We start from the raw sequence: 24,213 nt of genomic DNA on the forward strand, positions 1-24,213 counted from the left end.
AATCAGTCATCCTCCTCTCCTACCTCTCTCCTACTCTCTCTCTCTCTCTCTTCCTCTCTCTTCCTCTCTCACCTGTTTGTACTGTGGGTTGATGGTGTTGCGCTGGCCATGGTAGATGTACAGTGCCCCCCTGTGTCCGTCCTCCAGCGGCGCACCCACCAACAGGTCCGCCAGCCCATCCCGGTTCAGATCCGGTACCGTCGCCATGGCGAACCCGAAACGCGCGTCCTGCGGCCTCTTGTGGGCCTGCAGGGTCCCGTTCGGAGTGAAGAGAACCTGGGGTGGGGGAGGAGAGAGAGGGAGAGAGAGAGAAGAAAAAAATTAGGTAAAGAAAGGGGGAGAGTTAGAATATACTCGTGTTCTCACACTCACGTTCTCTCACGTTTTCTCATTCACTCAATCTCATGTTCTCTCGCTCACTCACTCTCTCTTGCGTTGTTACTCACTCACTTTCTCACTCACTCTCACATTCTCACAATCACTCTTTCACTCTTGCGCTCTCACACTCTCACGTTCTCTCACGTTTTCTCATTCACTCACGCTCACGTTCTCTCGTTCACTCTCACGTTCCTATTTTCTCTCACTCACTCACTCTCACATTCTCACGTTCTCTCACATTCTCATACTCAATCATTCTCTCTCTCTCTCTCTCACTCTGCTCAGTGTGTAGATGTACACTCTGCCCGTCTCCCTGTTTCCTGACCCCAGGAACATGGGCGCAGCCACCAGCAGCACATCGGTCACTCCGTCCGCGTCCAGGTCCACCGGACACACCTCGCTGCCGAAGTACGAGCCGATCTGCGGGGACAAGCAACACGTGACACACTTCATACAACACAGAACACGAGTCACACTGCACATGACACAATACTCAACACTACATGACACGCAACACTCAGACAACACAGAGACAAACCTGCACACAGACAGAAAGGGACAGACATACAGATACACATAGACTCACAGTGAGACAGTGTCAGTCAGTGTGTCATTGTGTCAGTGTGTCAGTTGTCAGTGTGTACCTGCTCTCCATGCAGGGCCTGTGAGAAAGTGACAGTCAGTGTGTCAGTGTGTCAGTGCGTACCTGCTCTCCATGCAGGGCCTGTGAGAAAGTGACAGTCAGTGTGTCAGTGTGTCAGTGCGTACCTGCTCTCCATGCAGGGCCTGTGAGAAGGTGACAGTCAGTGTGTCAGTGCGTACCTGCTCTCCATGCAGGGCCTCTGAGAAGGTGACAGTCAGTGTGTCAGTGTGTCAGTGCGTACCTGCTCTCCATGCAGGGCCTGTGAGAAGGTGACCTCTCCGTTGTCCTTCAGGTCAAACAGGACGACCTTCCCCTTGTGTCGGAACCGCGGCGCCCCAGCAACGCACAGCCTCTTCCCACTGCGCACTGTGACTGATGACACCGTGTACCCTGAAACACACACACACACACATACTCACACACCATGTACCCTGAAACACACACACACACACACACACACAGCATACCCTGAAACACACACAGGCAGACAGACAGGCAGACGGGCAGGCGGGCAGACGGACAGACAGGCAGACGGGCAGGCAGACAGACGGGCAGACGGGCAGGCAGACAGACGGGCAGGCGGGCAGACAGGCAGTACCCAGGTAGGCTGCGTGGTTCTTCAGCTCCAGGGGGAACTCCTTCTCAAAGGCCTCTCGGGGGGGCACCACTCGGCCCCGGGGCCCCTCCCGCAGCACCCCCCCGTCCCAGTCGTACGCCCCCACCGTCCCGAACAGGATCCCGTCCTGGGGGAGGTTAGTGTCACTGAGGCTGCACGGACACCTTGAACGTTGTGTGTGCTGTACTGTGTTGTGTTGTATCGTGCTGTGTCGTGTTGTGTTTTGCTGTGTTGTTGCGCTCTGTTGTGTTTTGCTGTGCTGTTTTCTTGTGCTGTGTTGTGTTGTATTGTGCTGGGCTGTTTTGTTGTATTGTGTTGTATTGCGCTGTGTTGTGTTTTGCTGTGCTGTTTTCTTGTGCCGTGTTGCCCCCAAACCCACTCACCTCCATGCTGTGTGTGGAGAAGCCGATCTGGGACATCTCCATTTCGAAGGAGCTCTCGTTGTACCCCAGCGTCCCTGCGGCACGGAGACACAACGACACTGACTCACTGACACTGACTGCCCCCCCCATCTCTCTCCACCCCTTCCCTTCCTCCATCTGTTCCCCCTTTCCATCCCTCTCTCCTTCCCCCCACCCCTCTCTCACTCTCACCCTCCAGGCTGAAGATCCTGTCCCCCAGCGCATCCACGATGTCGTTGAGCGCCGCCTCGTCCGTCACGTTGAAGAAGAACTTCTCGTCTGGGTCGCTGGCAATGTACTTGATCTCGCTGAGGAACGCCTCCGGGTCCTGCTGTCGCCGGATATAGTGACCCAGGACCTGAGAAAGACAGGGAGAGGGAGAGAGAGAGAGAGAGAGAGGACAGATCAGTCTCTCTCTCTCCTTTCCTCCTTCCCTCTCTGTTGATTGGCCAGTGTTTATGTTTTTATTTATTTTATTTCTTGGCAGACACCCTTATCCAATGTATCCAGTGCCATACTCCCCCTCCTGCTCTTCCTCCTCCTCCTCCTCCTCCTCCTCAGTGCCACATCGGACCCCAGTGCCGCCCCCCGGTTCTGACCCGGTCTGAGTCCAGTCTGGAGTCCCGTGCGGAGGGTGTGGCTCCTGACAGGGAGGGCCACAGTCTCCTCAGTCTCTCCTCGGGGTCTTCCTCAGCCCAGCGGCGGGACAGCGGCCACTGTAAGTGGGGCGGGGCGGGGTATGTGTGTGTATGGGGGGTATGGGGGCAGGGTGGGATACGTCAGTGCGTTCTGGGTAGGCGGACAGCAGGGCGGGGCAGGGGTGCAGGAGTCACAGCTGCCGGGGAGACTGGAGGAGAATCGGGGAGTGAGGGAGTGGGGGAGGAGCCAGGAGGGAGGGAGCTGGACATGGTGAGGAGGCTGCAGGGAGGGAGAGGGGGCTGTGGAGTGCCTGACACACTGACACTCTGACTGACAGACTGACTGACTGACTGACCAACACACTGATTGACTGACCAACACACTGACTGACTGACCAACACACTGACTGACTGCCCAAGCCAGGCCCCTCACCGCGATGGCGTAGCGTGTGATGTTGCGTTTCTCGCACTCCTGCAGGGCCTGGGGCAGTTCCTCCCCGTCATGCGACTCCCCATCCGTCACCACGATCATCACCTTCGCCGCGCCCTCCCGGGCCCCTCTCTCCGCGCTGAACGCCTCCGTGCTGGGGGGACAGACAGGTGATCAGTGCGTCGAATACATCACTCTCTCACACACATTGACACACACACATTGACTCATGTACACTGAGACACACACACACACACACACACACACACACACACACATTGACACACACACACACCCCTCCCCGCCTCAGACTGGATTGGCAGCTGTCTGTGGTGGATGTGTGTCCGCTGTGTGCTCAGAGTTCGACTCAGAGAGGAGTCGGGTTTCAGGTTGTTTCAGGTGCTGGTGTGTCTGTTTATTTTGGAAGAGAAATATTCAGCTTCCCTCGCCACACCCCTGCCCTGTGCGCCCATTTCCCAGACGCACCTATCAAAGAGCCCCAGGGCTGTGGTCACCCCCCTACAGTGCCACAACATGCACAGCCATACCGAGACTCCCAAACAGACACACATAAACACACTCTGATACACACACACACACACTCACAGACGAACAGGCACTCTGACACGCACACAGAGGGAGAGACTGTGCGCTCCGGGCTGGGCTCCAGTGGCAGGCTATATATAACTGTGGTTACCCACTGGAACACACTGACACATGCAGCGAGAGACGAGGCAGGAAGAGGAAGAGAGGGCGAGACTGACACAGAGACAGACAGGGAGAGATGGAGACAACATGTTGGTTTGTGTCTCGGTGTGTTAGTGTGTTGCTGGCGTGTGGTTGCCGGGCACTCTTACCAGCCCATGTGCACAGCGTACGCAGTGCGTGTCTCTCGGCCCTCCTGCCGGCTGATGTTCCGCGCCGCTTCCACCACCTGCGCCGTCGATGAGAAGTCGTTCAGAGACCACTCGTGTATCGCCACCTCCCCGTACTGCAGCACCCCCACCTGGACACGGCAGGGATTAGAGTGACACACACATACTACACATACTGGCACACGATCGCACACGCTTACACACGAACGCACACGCTCACACACGATCAAACATGCTAATACAGGAACGCACACGCTCACATGTTCACACATGAAGGCACACGCTCACACACACGATTGCACACGCTAATACACGAACGCACACGCTAACACACATGATTGCACATGCTCACACACAAACGTACATGATCGCACACACTTGCACATGCTCACACACGCTTGCACACACTCATACACGAATGCACATGCTCACACACCTGCATCTGCTCCGGGCTGATGTGGAACTTGCTGAGGATGTTGGAGAGGAAGTTCTGCACCTCGAACCAGGGGTAGATACTATTGGAGCCGTCCAGCACGATCACGATGTCCATGAATGTTGCACACCCTGCCACACACCATACAACAACACGACACAACACAACACACACACAGGCAACAACACACAACATGGATACAACAAATTAACAAACATTACCACACTCAGATTAACATGGCCCGTGTGTGTGTGTGTATGTGTGAGTGAGTGACCCTCTCTGCAGTTCCAGTGCTGGACTGTTTGTGATGGTCTGTGCTCCCTTAGCCTGTACTGTACTGTACTGCAATATACTGCACAGGAACTGCAATATACTTCACTGTACTTCCAGGCACTGTGTTGTGTTGTGTTGGACGGTGTGGTGTTGTGTCTTACTCTGTGCAGTCGGGGCGATGATCTCTCGCGGGTGAAGGTGATCATCCACAGATGCGCAGATCCCTGTGCTGAAAACTGAGGTACCGCACTCCTGAGACCACAGGGGGGCGCAGGCCTGCAAACACACAGACGCAATTGAAAACTGCACTGAAGCTCAGAACCCGAAGTCTGTATTAATAGTAGAGAAATGTGTGTGTGCACATATGTGTGTGTGGGAGCGTGTCAGTGTGTGTGTGTGTGTCAGCGTGAGTGTGAGGGTGTGCTACTGTGACAGGGAGGGATCAGACTGGGCTCCAGTGAGACAATGATTCTCAGTCTGTCATTAAACTCATTCCGATCCAGTTATAGCTGCAACCACAGAGAGCTGCACCCATCCCCCCTCTCTCTCTCTCTCTCTCTCTCTCTCTCTCTCTCCCTCCCCATCCTTCTCTCTCTCTCTCCTTCCTTTTCCTCTCTCTCTCCATCTCCCCCCATCTCTCCCTCCCCATCCCTCTCTCCCTCCCTTTGCCTTTCCTTTTTCCCACTTCCCCTCCATCTCTCTTCCTCCCTCTCTCCCTCCCTTCCCCCTCTCTCCTTCTCCTCCCAAACACAGGTACAGCTCAACCTGACTCACACCCCCAGTCCCGCCTCCACCCACCCAGTCAGGCTTTGCCACAGCAACTGTCAGTCACCGCCGTAACAATCACTGACCACACAGATCAACAGGAAGAGGACGTGGGAGATGAGCCATGAGCCGTGGCCAAGGCATCAACCCAGGGCTGAACTGCTTGCTTTATTTTTTATTTTTTATTTTTTTCACACACCGTGTTTACATACAGACAAGTGTACTGCTGCAGGAAGAATGAATGACACACACTGACTCACTCACAACCACACACACACACACACACACTCAATTGACCTATATGAGAATCTAGATCCAGTCTGGGCCTCTATATTTAACTGTCTCTCTCTCACCAGGAAGCCGTCAGGGTGGGTGGGGCTCAGCGTCATTCCGAGGTGAGAGTTCCGCAGCTGCTGGGATACATTCTGCAACGCTGTCTCCCCTGGAGACACAAAGACACTGAGTATTACTGACACCCTGAACCCACAACTGACTGACTGACACACTGACTGACTGACTGACTGACAGACACACTGAACCCACAACTGACTGACTGACGGACTGACACACTGATACACTGAACCCACAACTGACTGACTGACGGACTGACACACTGACTGATTGACTGACTGACACACCGACTGATGGACTGACACACTGACTGACTGACTGACACTCTGATACACTGATATACTGACTGACTGATTTACTGACTGACACACTAACTGACACACTGAACCAGTAACTGACTGCCTGACTGACTGACACACTGACTCAGTGTGACTGACTTAATAACTGGCTGTGCTGTGCAGTGTTTGTGTGTGTGTGTGTGTGTGTGTGTGTGTGTGTGTGTGCGCGCTGCAGACTCACCCAGGTTCACTCTTGTGCAGTTTGAGTTCCTCTCCTGTCCCACAATGCACTTGTACACATCCCCCTTCCGGTTATTGGCCGGCCCCTCCCAGGGAGCACCAACCAGCAACCTGTATTGCAGACAGCAGCATTCTGATTGGTCAAAGGGGTTTTGGTGTAAATAATCCTACAGATTTGGATTACTATATATTATCTTCCCTGGTGTCTGAGTGTGTGTGTGTGTAGTACTGTGCATCATGTGTACAGTATGTGTGTGTGTGTGTGTGTGTGTGTGTGTGTGTACAGTACACTGTGTATGTGAGTACAGTTGAGTCCAGTCCAGTCCAGTGCAGTGCAGTGTGTATGTGTGTATCTGTGTGTAGTGTACAGTCCAGTCCAGTTCAGACTGACTCACCACTTCTCCTGGCCGGCCTGGTGCTGCAGGACCTGGTACCCAAACTGGGCTTCAGCCGGCCCAGTGAAGACCCGCGGCCTTTTGACATCAACATTGAAACACTCGCACACACCTGAGAGAGAGAACACACACACCTGAGAGAGAGAACACACACACACACACACACACACACACACACACACCTGAGAGAGAGAACACACACACACACACACGCACACACACACCTGAGAGAGAGAACACACACACACACACACACACACACCTGAGAGAGAGAACACACACACACACACACACACACCTGAGAGAGAGAACACACACACACACACACACACCTGAGAGAGAGAACACACACACACACACACACACACACACACACACACACACACCTGAGAGAGAGAACACACACACACACACACACACCTGAGAGAGAGAACACACAAACACACACACCTGAGAGAGAGAACACACACACACACACACACACACACACACACCTGAGAGAGAGAACACACACACACACACACACCTGAGAGAGAGAACACACACACACCTGAGAGAGAGAACACACACACACACACACACACACACACACACACACCTGAGAGAGAGAACACACACACACACCTGAGAGAGAGAACACACACACACACACCTGAGAGAGAGAACACACACACACACACACACACACACCTGAGAGAGAGAACACACACAGACACACACACACACACACACACACACACCTGAGAGAGAGAACACACACACACACACACACACACCTGAGAGAGAGAACACACACACACACACCTGAGAGAGAGAACACACACACACACCTGAGAGAGAGAACACACACAGACACACACACACACACCTGATAGAGAGAACACACACACACACACACACACACCTGAGAGAGAGAACACACACAGACACACACACACACCTGATAGAGAGAACACACACACACACACACACACACACCTGAGAGAGAGAACACACACACACACACACACACACCTGAGAGAGAGAACACACACACACACACACACACCTGAGAGAGAGAACACACACAGACACACACACACACACACACCTGAGAGAGAGAACACACACAGACACACACACCTGAGAGAGAGAACACACACACACACACACACACACACACACACACCTGAGAGAGAGAACACACACACACACACCTGATAGAGAGAACACACACACACACACACACACACACACACACCTGAGAGAGAGAGAACACACACACACACACACACACACACACACACACCTGAGAGAGAGAACACACACACACACCTGATAGAGAGAACACACACACACACACACACACACACCTGAGAGAGAGAACACACACACACACACACACCTGAGAGAGAGAACACACACACACACACACACCTGAGAGAGAGAACACACACACACACCTGAGAGAGAGAACACACACACACACACACCTGATAGAGAGAACACACACACACACACCTGAGAGAGAGAACACACACACACACACACACACACACCTGAGAGAGAGAACACACACACACACCTGAGAGAGAGAACACACACAGACACACACACACCTGAGAGAGAGAACACACACACACACACCTGAGAGAGAGAACACACACACACACACACACACCTGAGAGAGAGAACACACACACACACACCTGAGAGAGAGAACACACACACACACACACACACACACACACACCTGAGAGAGAGAACACACACACACACACACACACACCTGAGAGAGAGAACACACACACACACACACACACACCTGAGAGAGAGAACACACACACACACACACACCTGAGAGAGAGAACACACACACACACACACACCTGAGAGAGAGAACACACACACACACACACACACACACACCTGAGAGAGAGAACACACACACACACACACCTGATAGAGAGAACACACACACACACACCTGAGAGAGAGAACACACACACACACACACACACACACACCTGAGAGAGAGAACACACACACACACCTGAGAGAGAGAACACACACAGACACACACACACACACACACCTGAGAGAGAGAACACACACACACACCTGAGAGAGAGAACACACACAGACACACACACACACACACCTGAGAGAGAGAACACACACAGACACACACACACACCTGAGAGAGAGAACACACACACACACCTGAGAGAGAGAACACACACACACACACACCTGAGAGAGAGAACACACACACACACACACACACACCTGAGAGAGAGAACACACACACACACACACCTGAGAGAGAGAACACACACACACACACCTGATAGAGAGAACACACACACACACACACACACACACACACCTGAGAGAGAGAACACACACAGACACACACACATACACACCTGAGAGAGAGAACACACACACACACACCTGAGAGAGAGAACACACACACACACACACACACACCTGAGAGAGAGAACACACACACACACCTGAGAGAGAGAACACACACAGACACACACACATACACACCTGAGAGAGAGAACACACACACACACCTGAGAGAGAGAACACACACAGACACACACACATACACACCTGAGAGAGAGAACACACACACACACCTGAGAGAGAGAACACACACACACACCTGAGAGAGAGAACACACACACACACCTGAGAGAGAGAACACACACAGACACACACACATACACACCTGAGAGAGAGAACACACACACACACACACGCACACACACACCTGAGAGAGAGAACACACACACACACACACACACACACCTGAGAGAGAGAACACACACACACACACACACACACCTGAGAGAGAGAACACACACACACACACACACCTGAGAGAGAGAACACACACACACACACACACACACACACACACACACACACCTGAGAGAGAGAACACACACACACACACACACACCTGAGAGAGAGAACACACAAACACACACACCTGAGAGAGAGAACACACACACACACACACACACACACACACACCTGAGAGAGAGAACACACACACACACACACACCTGAGAGAGAGAACACACACACACCTGAGAGAGAGAACACACACACACACACACACACACACACACACACCTGAGAGAGAGAACACACACACACACCTGAGAGAGAGAACACACACACACACACCTGAGAGAGAGAACACACACACACACACACACACACACACCTGAGAGAGAGAACACACACAGACACACACACACACACACACACACACACCTGAGAGAGAGAACACACACACACACACACACACACCTGAGAGAGAGAACACACACACACACACCTGAGAGAGAGAACACACACACACACCTGAGAGAGAGAACACACACAGACACACACACACACACCTGATAGAGAGAACACACACACACACACACACACACCTGAGAGAGAGAACACACACAGACACACACACACACACCTGATAGAGAGAACACACACACACACACACACACACACCTGAGAGAGAGAACACACACACACACACACACACACCTGAGAGAGAGAACACACACACACACACACACACCTGAGAGAGAGAACACACACAGACACACACACACACACACACCTGAGAGAGAGAACACACACAGACACACACACCTGAGAGAGAGAACACACACACACACACACACACACACACACACACCTGAGAGAGAGAACACACACACACACACCTGATAGAGAGAACACACACACACACACACACACACACACACACCTGAGAGAGAGAGAACACACACACACACACACACACACACACACACACACACCTGAGAGAGAGAACACACACACACACCTGATAGAGAGAACACACACACACACACACACACACACCTGAGAGAGAGAACACACACACACACACACACCTGAGAGAGAGAACACACACACACACACACACCTGAGAGAGAGAACACACACACACACCTGAGAGAGAGAACACACACACACACACACCTGATAGAGAGAACACACACACACACACCTGAGAGAGAGAACACACACACACACACACACACACACCTGAGAGAGAGAACACACACACACACCTGAGAGAGAGAACACACACAGACACACACACACCTGAGAGAGAGAACACACACACACACACCTGAGAGAGAGAACACACACACACACACACACACCTGAGAGAGAGAACACACACACACACACCTGAGAGAGAGAACACACACACACACACACACACACACACACACCTGAGAGAGAGAACACACACACACACACACACACACCTGAGAGAGAGAACACACACACACACACACACACACCTGAGAGAGAGAACACACACACACACACACCTGATAGAGAGAACACACACACACACACCTGAGAGAGAGAACACACACACACACACACACACACACACCTGAGAGAGAGAACACACACACACACCTGAGAGAGAGAACACACACAGACACACACACACACACACACCTGAGAGAGAGAACACACACACACACCTGAGAGAGAGAACACACACAGACACACACACACACACACCTGAGAGAGAGAACACACACAGACACACACACACACCTGAGAGAGAGAACACACACACACACCTGAGAGAGAGAACACACACACACACACACCTGAGAGAGAGAACACACACACACACACACACACACCTGAGAGAGAGAACACACACACACACACACCTGAGAGAGAGAACACACACACACACACCTGATAGAGAGAACACACACACACACACACACACCTGAGAGAGAGAACACACACAGACACACACACATACACACCTGAGAGAGAGAACACACACACACACACCTGAGAGAGAGAACACACACACACACACACACACACCTGAGAGAGAGAACACACACACACACCTGAGAGAGAGAACACACACAGACACACACACATACACACCTGAGAGAGAGAACACACACACACACCTGAGAGAGAGAACACACACAGACACACACACATACACACCTGAGAGAGAGAACACACACACACACCTGAGAGAGAGAACACACACACACACCTGAGAGAGAGAACACACACACACACCTGAGAGAGAGAACACACACAGACACACACACATACACACCTGAGAGAGAGAACACACACAGACACACACACACCTGAGAGAGAGAACACACACACACACACCTGAGAGAGAGAACACACACACACACCTGATAGAGAGAACACACACACACACACACCTGAGAGAGAGAACACACACACACACACACACCTGAGAGAGAGAACACACACACACACACACACACACACCTGAGAGAGAGAACACACACAGACACACACACACACACACCTGAGAGAGAGAACACACACACACACACACACACCTGAGAGAGAGAACACACACACACACACCTGAGAGAGAGAACACACACACACACACACACCTGAGAGAGAGAACACACACACACACACACCTGATAGAGAGAACACACACACACACACCTGAGAGAGAGAACACACACACACACCTGAGAGAGAGAACACACACAGACACACACACACACACCTGAGAGAGAGAACACACACACACACACACACACACACACACCTGAGAGAGAGAACACACACACACACCTGAGAGAGAGAACACACACAGACACACACACATACACACCTGAGAGAGAGAACACACACAGACACACACACACCTGAGAGAGAGAACACACACACACACACCTGAGAGAGAGAACACACACACACACCTGATAGAGAGAACACACACACACACACACCTGAGAGAGAGAACACACACACACACACACACACACACACCTGAGAGAGAGAACACACACACACACACACACACACACCTGAGAGAGAGAACACACACACACACACACACACACACACACCTGAGAGAGAGAACACACACAGACACACACACACACACACCTGAGAGAGAGAACACACACACACACACACACACCTGAGAGAGAGAACACACACACACACACCTGAGAGAGAGAACACACACACACACACACACACACACACACACACACACACACACACACACACCTGAGAGAGAGAACACACACACACACACACACACACACACACACACCTGAGAGAGAGGGAGAGTGAAAAAGTGCTACAGAGAGAGAGATAGCTGGAGTGCTACAGGGCCCTGAGCAGAGGATACACCCCAGCAGACCACCTGACACAGGTCACAGACCCCAAATGTCTGGGCACACCTGTACAATCAGTAAACTTTAACTAGTAACTTCTGTAATTGTATTTATTCTGTTCTCTTCACTGTGTCTGCCAATGCAGTGTAAACTGGTCATGCCAATAAAGATTTGAGAGAGAGAGGCACATATGTGTGGTAGGGTGCAGGAAGCAGCTGCTGAGGGTGGGGGCAGGATACAGAGAGAGAGAGAGACGGAGAGGGAGAGGACGTGTCTGTCCCCAGGCTGGCACACCTCGGGGTCGCTCAGTGTGCCAACCACCTGCCCCCAGACACCCACAGATGTGAATCTGATACAGAATACTCCCTAACAAGGGAAACTCACTTTAGTCACATCAGCAGGACCCCCCCACACTGACGACTGAGCCAGAAAAACTGTCTCCCCCGCCGGGCGAGGGACACACAGACTGCCGCAGACACGGGGGGCACCAGAGAGCTCCATCCACGGGGCACCTAGTGAGAGGACATCTCCACCAGTGCAACTGTCAACTGTTCTGTTCATGGCAGTTACTGTAGGGTATATTTATGAGATATATTTGTGTATAGGAGTGGGCAGCTTGAGTTTGTTTCTCTCTCCACACATTCTTACTATTATAATTCATGTTTCTATTTATCATTTACATCTCCTCCTGTAATGCTGTGGAAATCCACGATGATGACAGATTACAGAAGGGCGAAAGAGGGGAAGGGAGGGAGAGAGGAGGAGAGAGGGGGAGGGGAGAGAGAGAGAGGGAAAAAGGTGAGGGGGAAAAAGGGGAAATGAGGGAGAGAGGGAGAGGGGCAGGGCTGGTCGGTGTGCCGAGGTGAGCTCTGCTCAGTGTACAGTAGCGCTCTGTGTGAGCAGACAGAGTGGCACTGTGTGTGAGAGAGAGAGGGAGCAGAGGAGGGTAGCAAAACACACCAGCTAAAGACTACTGCACTAAAACACAACGCAACCGACTGAACTCGACTGCTACACATTCGCGACTCGACAGATTATGCCCTTTCTCTGTCCTCCTCTCCCTCTCCTGCGCCCACTCCCTCTCTCGTCTCTCTCTCCCTCTCCCTTGACCTCTGGGGAGGAAAACACAGCTCTCCCCCTCACACAAAACACACACAAACACACACACACACCTGCAGAACACATTTGCAGGCAGGTCCCACAGCTGTCTGGGAAACACATCAGTCAGGATCTCAGCCCAGCCCAGCCCCCGCACTGATACACTGACGCACTGATACACAGCGACCCCGCATTGATACACTGACGCACTGATACACACCGACCCCGCACTGATACACTGACGCACTGATACACACCGACCCCGCACTGATACACTGACGCACTGATACACACCGACCCCGCACTGATACACTGACGCACTGATACACAGCGACCCCGCACTGATACACTGACGCACTGATACACACCGACCCCGCATTGATACACTGATGCACACTGTGACACACTTACTGCTACTGATGTTACTACTACTACTGCAAGCTACTGTAACTGCTACTACTGTAAGCTACTGTAACTGCTACTACTGACTACTACTACTAGCTACTGTAATAATCCTACTGGAGCAAAGGGCCAAGACCGTGTTCCATGAGATACAATCATATTCATAATATATTTAACAACAATAATAATAATAATAATAATAATGTATTCTGAAATAAATATGCACACACTACCGCGCTGTACTGTAGACTCTGATCATGTTGTGTATTCTGCTGCGCCGCACAGATGTCTTACAATGTCATGAAGTGTGACATGAAGGAAGACACAGAGAGGACCGGTGCTGCGGTCACTGAGAGACAGGAGAGGTGGACACAGAGAGGACCGGTGCTGCGGTCACTGTGAGACAGGAGAGGTGGACACAGAGAGGACAGTGTGGTCACTGAGAGACAGGAGATGTGGACACAGAGAGGACCGGTGCTGTGGTCACTGAGAGACAGGAGAGGTGGACACAGAGAGAACAGTGTGGTCACTGTGAGACAGGAGAGGTGGACACAGTCACTGAGAGACAGGAGAGGTGGACATTTTAAAGAGAAACAGAGGAGAGGGGGGGACACTGACAGAGAGAGAGAGAGAGAGAGAGATTGTGGAAGCAGCTCCTCCAGCTCACCCCTCAGCAGCAGCGCCGTCTGTAGCGCCAGCAGGATCCGCCGCGGCTGCATGTCAACACGTCCTGTCGCTCGGCCGGTGTCGGGATCACTCGGCTTGTCTCGGAGTCACTCTGTCCCCCGTCCCCTGTGTCCACGCCGCGAGTGACCCTTCTTCCACTCAATCAGCCGAGGCGTCCTTCCCTGTCCCGCAGCCGCTGTGAGTTTCACCGATCTCTCCTACCCACGCACCCGACCTTAGATCACCCCCTAGCCAAAATATATGCTCTAAAATATTATACGATCTATTATAAACTATATATTAAAATAAACACATCGGTTCTCGTATATGTTTATGTCGACACTGCGACTGTAAAGGTGAATTGAGTTCAGACTCGCTGTCCTTCCTCCTCCCCCTCTCTCCCACTTGATCAACAGATGAGTTTAACAGAAAGAGACCTGGAACGTCTTGTTTTTACGTAGCAGCTCTTTTTTTACGTATTAATAAATAAAGTGTGTGTTTTTATTAATCGATCTAACCACCGCGATACTCTGATCGAGCGACCGGCCAATTAACCAATTAGCTTGTCTTCTCCACGTGCTGTTGCTCGGGTCCGGGACAGGCTGGCGGATCCAAGTGCGGTTCGGGTCCGATCGGGGATACAGAGCACGGTCCAGCACGGACACACCCCGGTTCGGTTCTGTCCGGTCCGGTCAGTCCCTCTGTGACGATTGTTAAATTCCCGTCTGTCCAATGCGGTTTCCTGTGCATAGGGTTCTGCCAGGAGCTATATAATAATATTATGAATAATAACACGTATTGTTTTTAAATATATTTATATAGGTGTTTAAATTGCTCCTGACCTCGCTTCCTACTCCTCTCTCTCTCTGTCCAAAACATGGATCTGGAAGAGTCCCGTTTGAAAAAAAGAAGAGGTCCTGCGCTCTATTTTCGCTCCCTCTCCCTCCCGGTGCCGCCTGGTTCAGATTTAAGCAGACCGCACTCTCACTGGCTTCTCATTTCCCTCCCTCTCTCTGTATATTTTCCTTTCGGATGGGTGGGGACGTTAACTCGGCACACAGACCGCCAGACACAGATATAGCATTTAAACAGGACCACATACATTGGGGTGTGTGTGTGTGTGAGTGTGAGAGAGAGTATACGTGTACTCCACTAATACTACACACAACCACCAACACAATAATAATAATATCAAAACATAGGCTACAAAGTTGGATTTTGTTAGTAATGTTTTTTATTTTAAAATAAAGTACATCGAAGTCTTACACTAAGCTCAGTTTTGGCACCAAAACAAGCGTATCCATGGAAAACCAAGTAAACGGAGCTGAACCCAGAACGGATACGGTGGCGTGAATAATAATAATTATCATAATAATAATAATAATCATGATGTTCTGAGCGGGAGTGTGAGTTGCAGCGACAGAGTCTGTCCACAGGAGGGCGCCCACACCCCAGAATTACAGCCGGACAGTCACAGAAAGCAAGCCACATCAAACACAGAGACAGGCAATTAGGCAATTAACCAATTAACATTAATACTGGGCCACACTGACAGCAGGCTTATGAAGAGGGATGGGAACTTCCCCCCCACCCCCGGCCCTGAAGATGGCACTGTGAGTGGACATGTGGAGTGAGCTCACTCTCTCTCTTTCTTTCTTTCTTCCACCCCGGCCTGCCTATCTGCCCCTCAGGCCGTGCTTCTTCCCCGGGCGGTCTATTTGCCCCCAGTGAACGCACCCTGCACCGCCCCGGCCGCGGCCTGCTGCACCGCCTTGTTGCTCAGCACCCCGGCGGAGAGCTCCTGCTGCGCCTTCTGGAAGCTGGCTCCGGTCTGCCTGTACAGAGAGTGGACCTGAGAGTGAGGGGGAGGGAGAGGGGAGAGAGGGGGAGAGAGAAGGCAGGGAGTGGAAGAGAGAGAGAGGGGAGTTATACCTTTCTATATAGGCCAATACTCTCTCCCCCCATCACTCTCTTCAGCAGTATAGATCCTATCACCCCCATACCCTCCCACAGTCTCCCCAGCTCCCTCCCTCCCCTTTCCTTCCTCCCTCCCCCTTCCTCTCCATTCCTCCCTCCCTTCATTCCTTAATTCTTTCCTCCCTCCCTTCCTTCCTCTCCCTCCCCCTCTTCCTCTCCCTCCCTTCCTCCTTCCATCTCTCTTCCTCCCCCTCTTCATCTCTTCCTCTCTTCCTCCCCCTCCTCTCCCTCTCTCTCACTTTCTTCAGCAGCAGCGTCCCCAGCACCGCCTCCGCAGTGAAGAGCGAGGCGGTGAGCAGCATCAGGACCCCGACGCCCCGACTCGTCTTCATCACCGCCAGTGCAGCGATCCACCCGCTGAGGGGGAGGAGACGGAGAGAGGGGTGAACACACTCACACACACACCGCTCCCCACACCGACGCACAGCGCAGCAGCTACACCCGCCCTGCTCCTCAGCCCTCCCTCCCCCTCTCTCTCTCGTCCTTTTGCCCTCCTCTACACTCAGGGGATACCGATGTCTTCCTCGCCCAGTCACACACATCCACGGACACCTTTTTAATTCTGTGCGTCCAGGAATTGGAACTGACTCTCAACAGCGGCTAATGGAGCGCACCCACTGCATGGCCTAGTTTTGTAACATGATGATTTTGTTTATATGGATTACGTGTAAAAAAAAAAGTATGCTGTTCATTCAAATCAATACACTAGTAGCTAATGTGACGTCATTGATACATTATGCAAATTAGAAGCTTGAGGACGGCCCTAACCAGTTGTGAAAACATGTTATATTGTTACTATTGCATTCATTTTTATTATGTGTCGACTCATTTAGTTTTATTTTAGCTCGTCTGCAACTTGAATTTGGACGAGTCGTGTTCAGTAGGATACAGTTTTCATTATTGAATCAACACATCTGTTCAGCATATTTTGGCTCTACGTGTTGTATTTATCGATATAAACCTCCTTTGGTTGGAATTTGGATCATTTCAAGGGGTATCTGGCAAGTTGATCAGGATGGCGGAACGATGCATGAACTATCAATGGCTGGAGAGCAGTGCAGACCCTGATCAGAATGCATACGTGTGCGGCTGATTCGGATTCACAAAATGTAAGCAATACTGATCATTATTATTAGTTTATAAATACCTTTTTATCGAATCGAGATTGGAACCTAACAGAAAAACACAATGAATAGTTTAAACTTAGTGATGAAAGACATAATATACACTATCAGTCATTAGAACACCCCTATTTTTCCAGTTTTTATTGAAATGTAAGCAGTTCAAGTCCACTGAATAACCTGAAATGGTACACAGGTAAGCGGTAAACTGCCAGAGGTTAAAAAAAAAGGTTTAGGTTACCAAAAATTGAAAAATAATGTGCATTTCAGAGTTATATACTGTGTCACTACACCCTCTTAAGCATTATTTGGCAGTGTTACACGCAGCTCCTGTGCATAAAAGTGACACTGAATTCCTACAATACATCCGATTTACAGTTTCCGTGGCGCCCACCGTCATTCAAAGCCCGGGGGGTAAACGCGCAGTCTGCTCCGGATCTCATTCAGACGATCACAGAGCACTCAGTTTCGATTGGATTTCTTTGAAAATAGGCTTGTTTTGTTCAGAACAACCCAACGATGAATCCAGTGTATATTATTTGATGTTCTATCAAACACAGAGAAGTTCAGATCCAATGATGTAAAATCGTTGTGTATTAGTTCACTGTAAACAGAGTTTTCCATCTTCACATTTTTCTTTCTCTACGGGTGTGTGTTGCTTCTACCAAAACGTGGACGGTTTTGTTTTGATCAGTAGACTGACTGGTTCTAGAATATGACATAATATTTTCTGAGATTTTGTATTCCTACTCAGACCAAGTGTCCCTCCACCCCCCATTTCAGAATGCGGATGGGTGGGGGGTGGGACATAATCCAAATTATTGCTTCACATCGTTAGAAACCCGAGTCTCAGCTTTCATGGGATACCAAACACTTGGCAAACAACACAACAGTGTAGAGTACACATGGGATTAAAGAGAAGCACACGGATTTGGTGCCCTTTCAAGGGTACCAGAGGGGTTTGTCAGCTTAAGGGGTTAACTTTTGTTAAACAAAACTATTTCATTATTTATTTTTTATCTACAATTGTTTATTTGTTCTATGCTTTAAAAGTACATTTAGACATTAAACTCCATACATTTCAATAAAAACTGGAAACATGGAGGTGTTCTAAAACTTTTGACCAGTAGTGTATATATTATATTTTTAAATCAAATAAACTTGAATTTCTAGATATGAGCAGTTGCTTGCAATATTGACGGACTACTTTCGGTTCTACCTGCTCTCTGTGTTTACAGTTGCGCACAGTGAGCATATCTTTGCGCCGCTGCATCACCGCTGAGGACATGCGTAGTTCGGCCAGATAGTTCCAACAGAATAATACTCATCAAAATACTTTAGATTTTGAATAGACTTGTACAGAATACTTAATGTACAAATGTGCTCCACCCAGCTTTTGAGAGTTTAAAAGATCTATTAGCCACTTTTGAGAGTCTGCGTTTAACCACCGACTTCCAGAAATTGTGCTGCACTAACAAAATTATCAATTATCAAATGCCTTCAAACTGGACGCACAGAATTAAAAAGGTTTCCATAGATTCGCATGACTCTGGTGAGTAAGAAATCAGGCTGAAATGCCAAAATACCAAAGTGTCCCTTTAAGATCGACTCCCCTCCCCCTCTCTACCTGAAGCCCCACTTGGGGATGCCGATGGCCATGAGGACACAGAGAGACACCTGACAGAACGACACGAAGAAGAACAGGAAGAAGTTGAACGAGCTGTCACTCCTGAAGAGAAAGAGAGAGAATTATTAGTACAAATAAATGTTTCTACTATTCTAAATTATATTTCTAAATTCTAAAATGCGACCCAACCACCCAATGACCTTCCCACACTAGGGCTGTCCTGAAGCATCAACCTTTACCTTCGAAGGTTCGAACTTTTGAAGACAGCCCCACCCCACACAAACTGAAACCTCCGCTGTCGGCGTGGGAGATGGGTCGCACCTGAATGCCTTGTAGGCCGGCCTGTACCAACAGAGGAAGGAGCAGGGGGTGAAGAGCAGCACCCAGAGGATGGCCATGCCCAGGTCCACGCCGGTGCTCTGGTCCACACAGAACTGGCTGATGCAGGACAGCACGTTCAGCAGCAGCACGGCACTGTAGACTGAGGAGGGGGACAGAGGGAGACGGTATGTAGTGCAGTCCAAGACAGGACAGTAGGTAGTGTTTACTGATCCACTAGTAGTACAGAGACAGAGAGACAGACGCAGCGGGACACACACAGACGCAGAAACGCAGATGCAGGGACACACGCGCAGATAGTGTGTAGTACAGGGATATATTTACCGATCCAGTAGTAGTACACGGCTTTGACGGTCCTCTGGAAGGTACCGCTGATTTCCACGTCGATGTCCTGGTAGAAACAGGGCTGCACGGGGCAGAACGAGGGCAGGGGGGGCCAGTTATTCTGACGCGCTGCAGGGGGGGACAGAGACAGAGACAGGGTGTGTATTACAACGGTGTTATTGTTACAGCACACACACTATTACAATGTTATTACACCCTCAATGACACTATACACGAGTAACTGCTGACACTGCAGCCACAGTTACCTCAAGGCAACTCTGTGTGTGTTATTACATTGTCGTTACAGTGCCATCACTGTGTTATTACTCACTGGCGCTGCGGCCCAGGCCGGCGCTGTCCAGTTCCCTCTCTCTCCTCTCTAGCTCCGCTGCCCGGCGCTCCAGCTCCTCCTGCTGCTTCTGCAGGTCCGCCCGAGCCATGCCCGTCACCTCCCCAGGCTAACAGACAGAGAGACAGACACACACAGACACAGTCAAAGACAAGGAAACAATACAAAATCACTCAGTGTGTAACTGTGTGTCAGTGTGTCTAAAAGTGTCAGAGAGTGTCTAATGGTGTGTCAGTGCATCAGAGTGTCTAGTGGTGTGTCAGTGTTTAAAAATGTCAGTGTGTCAGTGTCTAACGGTGTGTTAGTGTGTATTAGTGTCAGTGTGCACTGCTGGGTACACACCTGCTTGTTGTAGGAGCCGTAGTTCCTTGGCTCGGTGGGGCTGCTCTTCTTATGTGGGGGCTGAGCAGGCGCGGGCGCTGGCTGGACAGTGGGGGAGGGGGCAGGCTGGTACGGAGGGGGGTGCTGTGCAACACAAACACACTAACGAGTCAATTAACAATCGACACAAAACAACCACATTCTACAGCACAGAGCGAGAGAGAGAGAGAGAGAGAGAGAGGGAGGGAGGGACGGGAGAGGAAAGTGAAGAAGGCAGAGTCTCAGTCTCTCTCCTTTAATGTACACACTAACAGCACAGTCAGTCAGACAGTGTGTCAGCCTGACAATGTGTCAGTGTGTCAGTCAGTGTATAAGTGTGTCAGTCACTCAGTCAGTCAGTAAGTGTGTCAGTCAGTTAGTGTGTCAGTCAGTCAGTCAGTCAGTTAGTGTGTCAGTCAGTGTGTCATAATGAGTGTGAGTAGTCAGTGCGTTGGCAGTGCCGTCACCTCAGTGGTGTTGAAGGGGTTGTACAGGTCCAGAGTGGCGTAGCCAGAAGTGCCCGAGTGCTGCGTTACTGCGGGGTCCTACACACCCGACAAACACAAGACACACAACAAACACAAGAACAATAATTTAGACTATTGTTATTGTTAATATGACTGCAATAATAGTAGAGAGGTATTCTGGGTAGAACTGCATTGGAAGACCAGCGATAGTGGGGGAAAAAAACACGAGCAGGGGAAGAGTCACATGAATTGCAGCATGTCAGTGAGACCAGTCCTGCAGAGACAAAGTCCAGTTCAGTCCAGCAGAGTCTCCAGCCCTGGTCCTGCAGAGACAAAGTCCAGTTCAGTCCAGCAGGGTCTCAGCCCTGGTCCTGCAGAGACAAAGTCCAGTCCAGCAGGGTCTCAGCCCTGGTCCTGCAGAGACACAGTCCAGTCCAGCAGGGTCTCAGCCCTGGTCCTGCAGAGACACAGTCCAGTCCAGCAGGGTCTCAGCCCTGGTCCTGCAGAGACAAAGTCCAGTCCAGCAGGGTCTCAGCCCTGGTCCTGCAGAGACACAGTCCAGTCCAGCAGGGTCTCAGCCCTGGTCCTGCAGAGACACAGTCCAGTCCAGCAGGGTCTCAGCCCTGGTCCTGCAGAGACACAGTCCAGTCCAGCAGGGTCTCAGCCCTGGTCCTGCAGAGACACAGTCCAGTCCAGCAGGGTCTCAGCCCTGGTCCTGCAGAGACACAGTCCAGTCCAGCAGGGTCTCAGCCCTGGTCCTGCAGAGACAAAGTCCAGTCCAGCAGGGTCTCAGCCCTGGTCCTGCAGAGACACAGTCCAGTCCAGCAGGGTCTCAGCCCTGGTCCTGCAGAGACACAGTCCAGTCCAGCAGGGTCTCAGCCCTGGTCCTGCAGAGACAAAGTCCAGTCCAGCAGGGTCTCAGCCCTGGTCCTGCAGAGACACAGTCCAGTCCAGCAGGGTCTCAGCCCTGGTCCTGCAGAGACACAGTCCAGTCCAGCAGGGTCTCAGCCCTGGTCCTGCAGAGACACAGTCCAGTCCAGCAGGGTCTCAGCCCTGGTCCTGCAGAGACACAGTCCAGTCCAGCAGGGTCTCAGCCCTGGTCCTGCAGAGACACAGTCCAGTCCAGCAGGGTCTCAGCCCTGGTCCTGCAGAGACACAGTCCAGTCCAGCAGGGTCTCAGCCCTGGTCCTGCAGAGACACAGTCCAGTCCAGCAGGGTCTCAGCCCTGGTCCTGCAGAGACACAGTCCAGTCCAGCAGGGTCTCAGCCCTGGTCCTGCATAGACACAGTCCAGTCCAGCAGGGTCTCAGCCCTGGTCCTGCAGAGACACAGTCCAGTCCAGCAGGGTCTCAGCCCTGGTCCTGCAGAGACACAGTCCAGTCCAGCAGGGTCTCAGCCCTGGTCCTGCAGAGACACCACACTCACCGTGAACGGGTTGCTGTCGTCCCCGGGCTCCGGGAAGTGCGTGTACTGAGACATGACGTCAGAGATGCGCTGGACAGGACCAGGCCGTGGATCCTACAGGCGACACCCCGACCCAAACAACCGTCTACAGCCCGTGAATGCGAGCGGGACCCCTGTAGTGCGGTGTGGACAACGAAATCAACACAACAGGGTCAAGATCAGTTTAACTAAAAAGTGCACCTATGCATTTTCTATCCATTGCGCTGCGTGCTGTGAGTGGGTCCAGCCGGGTCTGAATACGATGCACCTGCCTGTACAACAACGACGACGACGACACTAATGGACCTGCAGTCGGCTCTCTGGGTGTTGTCGCGTATTGACAGTGACTCCGCCGCCGCCGCCGCCGCCGTCTGTCTGTCTGTCCCTCTGTCTCAATGCAGAAGCGACACAACGGCTCGGTTCGGATCCATGCGGTTCGGGGAGGAGAGACTCAGCGCGAAATCCGGGCAGAGCAGGTCCTGTAAACACAAATCAAAACTACGGGTGCCGCTTAGGGTCGTTCTGATGCACGGTATCCGTCTATTCGTCTCTCTCTCTGTCCAGTGTTTGTGTTCCTGTCTATCTATCTGTCTCTCGGTGTGTCTTGCCCACTCCCTTCAATCTCTCTCTATCTCTCTCTGACCACGGGTGTCTGACTGCGCAGAGAGGACGCGGAAGTCCGGTCACATGACAGGGGTGACCAGCGCCGGGCACCTGACCGCCGGGGAGGGAGGGAGGGAGGCGGAAGTCGTGGAGTTGTAGTCGATGGGGCCCGTTGTGCGTGCGCATGCGCATAGCGGGGTGCGCACTTGCTGTCTCTGTGCTTACTGTTTTAAAGCTGCTATTGATATGATATGCTGTGCAGCTCAGTCTAAACAGTGTGGCCGCGTATGACTATTATTCCCCACAATGGCATTGGTTGTAGTTCCGCCTGCGACCATAGGAGGGCGCCATTGCATTAGAAAACACCGGCACTGCACTGCGCTGCACCTCCGGGTCATGGATAAATACATAGATGAATACACAGATATCTGTTAGTGTCTATTATTCTATCCAGCATTTAAAGCTGTAACACTGTTTCTTTCTGCCGTGGGTGTCCCTCTCTCT

The 24,213-nt window shown here is 51.4% G+C and overlaps 2 protein-coding genes across 3 annotated transcripts in view; both read right to left on the minus strand.

The window, feature by feature from the left end:
- Nucleotides 1-16,028, minus strand: part of itga10 (integrin, alpha 10) — a 26,441-nt gene extending 10,413 nt beyond the window's left edge. Inside the window, exons 1-14 of the mRNA XM_066721020.1 lie at nucleotides 15,102-16,028; nucleotides 6,717-6,828; nucleotides 6,323-6,432; nucleotides 5,806-5,894; nucleotides 4,849-4,963; nucleotides 4,418-4,545; nucleotides 3,964-4,112; nucleotides 3,110-3,260; nucleotides 2,231-2,396; nucleotides 2,021-2,094; nucleotides 1,620-1,764; nucleotides 1,263-1,411; nucleotides 655-798; nucleotides 73-276 (exon numbers count right to left, since the gene is read on the minus strand). Of these exons, the coding sequence (XP_066577117.1) occupies nucleotides 73-276; nucleotides 655-798; nucleotides 1,263-1,411; nucleotides 1,620-1,764; nucleotides 2,021-2,094; nucleotides 2,231-2,396; nucleotides 3,110-3,260; nucleotides 3,964-4,112; nucleotides 4,418-4,545; nucleotides 4,849-4,963; nucleotides 5,806-5,894; nucleotides 6,323-6,432; nucleotides 6,717-6,828; nucleotides 15,102-15,153 (1,788 nt within the window). The 5' untranslated portion in view covers nucleotides 15,154-16,028. The remainder of the gene's footprint in view (nucleotides 1-72; nucleotides 277-654; nucleotides 799-1,262; nucleotides 1,412-1,619; nucleotides 1,765-2,020; nucleotides 2,095-2,230; nucleotides 2,397-3,109; nucleotides 3,261-3,963; nucleotides 4,113-4,417; nucleotides 4,546-4,848; nucleotides 4,964-5,805; nucleotides 5,895-6,322; nucleotides 6,433-6,716; nucleotides 6,829-15,101) is intronic.
- A 288-nt stretch (nucleotides 16,029-16,316) lies between these two features.
- scamp3 (secretory carrier membrane protein 3) lies at nucleotides 16,317-23,827 on the minus strand. Of its 2 annotated transcripts, XM_066721021.1 has the most exons (10): nucleotides 23,379-23,826; nucleotides 23,089-23,240; nucleotides 21,665-21,742; nucleotides 21,180-21,302; nucleotides 20,820-20,946; nucleotides 20,489-20,617; nucleotides 20,147-20,306; nucleotides 19,826-19,927; nucleotides 17,317-17,434; nucleotides 16,317-16,952 (listed from the first exon to the last, which is right to left on the minus strand). In XM_066721021.1, the coding sequence occupies exons 2-10, from the start codon at nucleotides 23,140-23,142 to the stop codon at nucleotides 16,815-16,817; spliced, it is 1,029 nt and encodes a 342-aa protein (XP_066577118.1). In that variant the 5' UTR covers nucleotides 23,143-23,240; nucleotides 23,379-23,826; the 3' UTR covers nucleotides 16,317-16,814. The 2 variants fall into 2 exon arrangements, with proteins under 2 accessions (XP_066577118.1, XP_066577120.1); XM_066721023.1 differs by lacking the exon at nucleotides 21,665-21,742 and having other exon boundaries at nucleotides 23,379-23,827.
- Between the last annotated feature and the right edge of the window lie 386 nt (nucleotides 23,828-24,213).

This window comes from Amia ocellicauda, chromosome 14, assembly GCF_036373705.1.
Source record: "Amia ocellicauda isolate fAmiCal2 chromosome 14, fAmiCal2.hap1, whole genome shotgun sequence".
Taxonomy (NCBI): domain Eukaryota; kingdom Metazoa; phylum Chordata; class Actinopteri; order Amiiformes; family Amiidae; genus Amia; species Amia ocellicauda.

Excerpts from the sequence above, each read along its gene's own strand:
- scamp3 (XM_066721021.1), bottom strand. The coding sequence starts at position 23,142 with ATGTCTCAGTACACGCACTTCCCGGAGCCCGGGGACGACAGCAACCCG. Across the intron at positions 20,947-21,179 it reads ACGGCTCCTACAACAAGCAG|CCTGGGGAGGTGACGGGCAT; the intron begins GTGTGTACCCAG and ends TCTGTCTGTTAG. Across the intron at positions 16,953-17,316 it reads GGACGCTGCTGCTGAAGAAA|GTCCACTCTCTGTACAGGCA; the intron begins GTGAGAGAGAGG and ends CCTCACTCTCAG.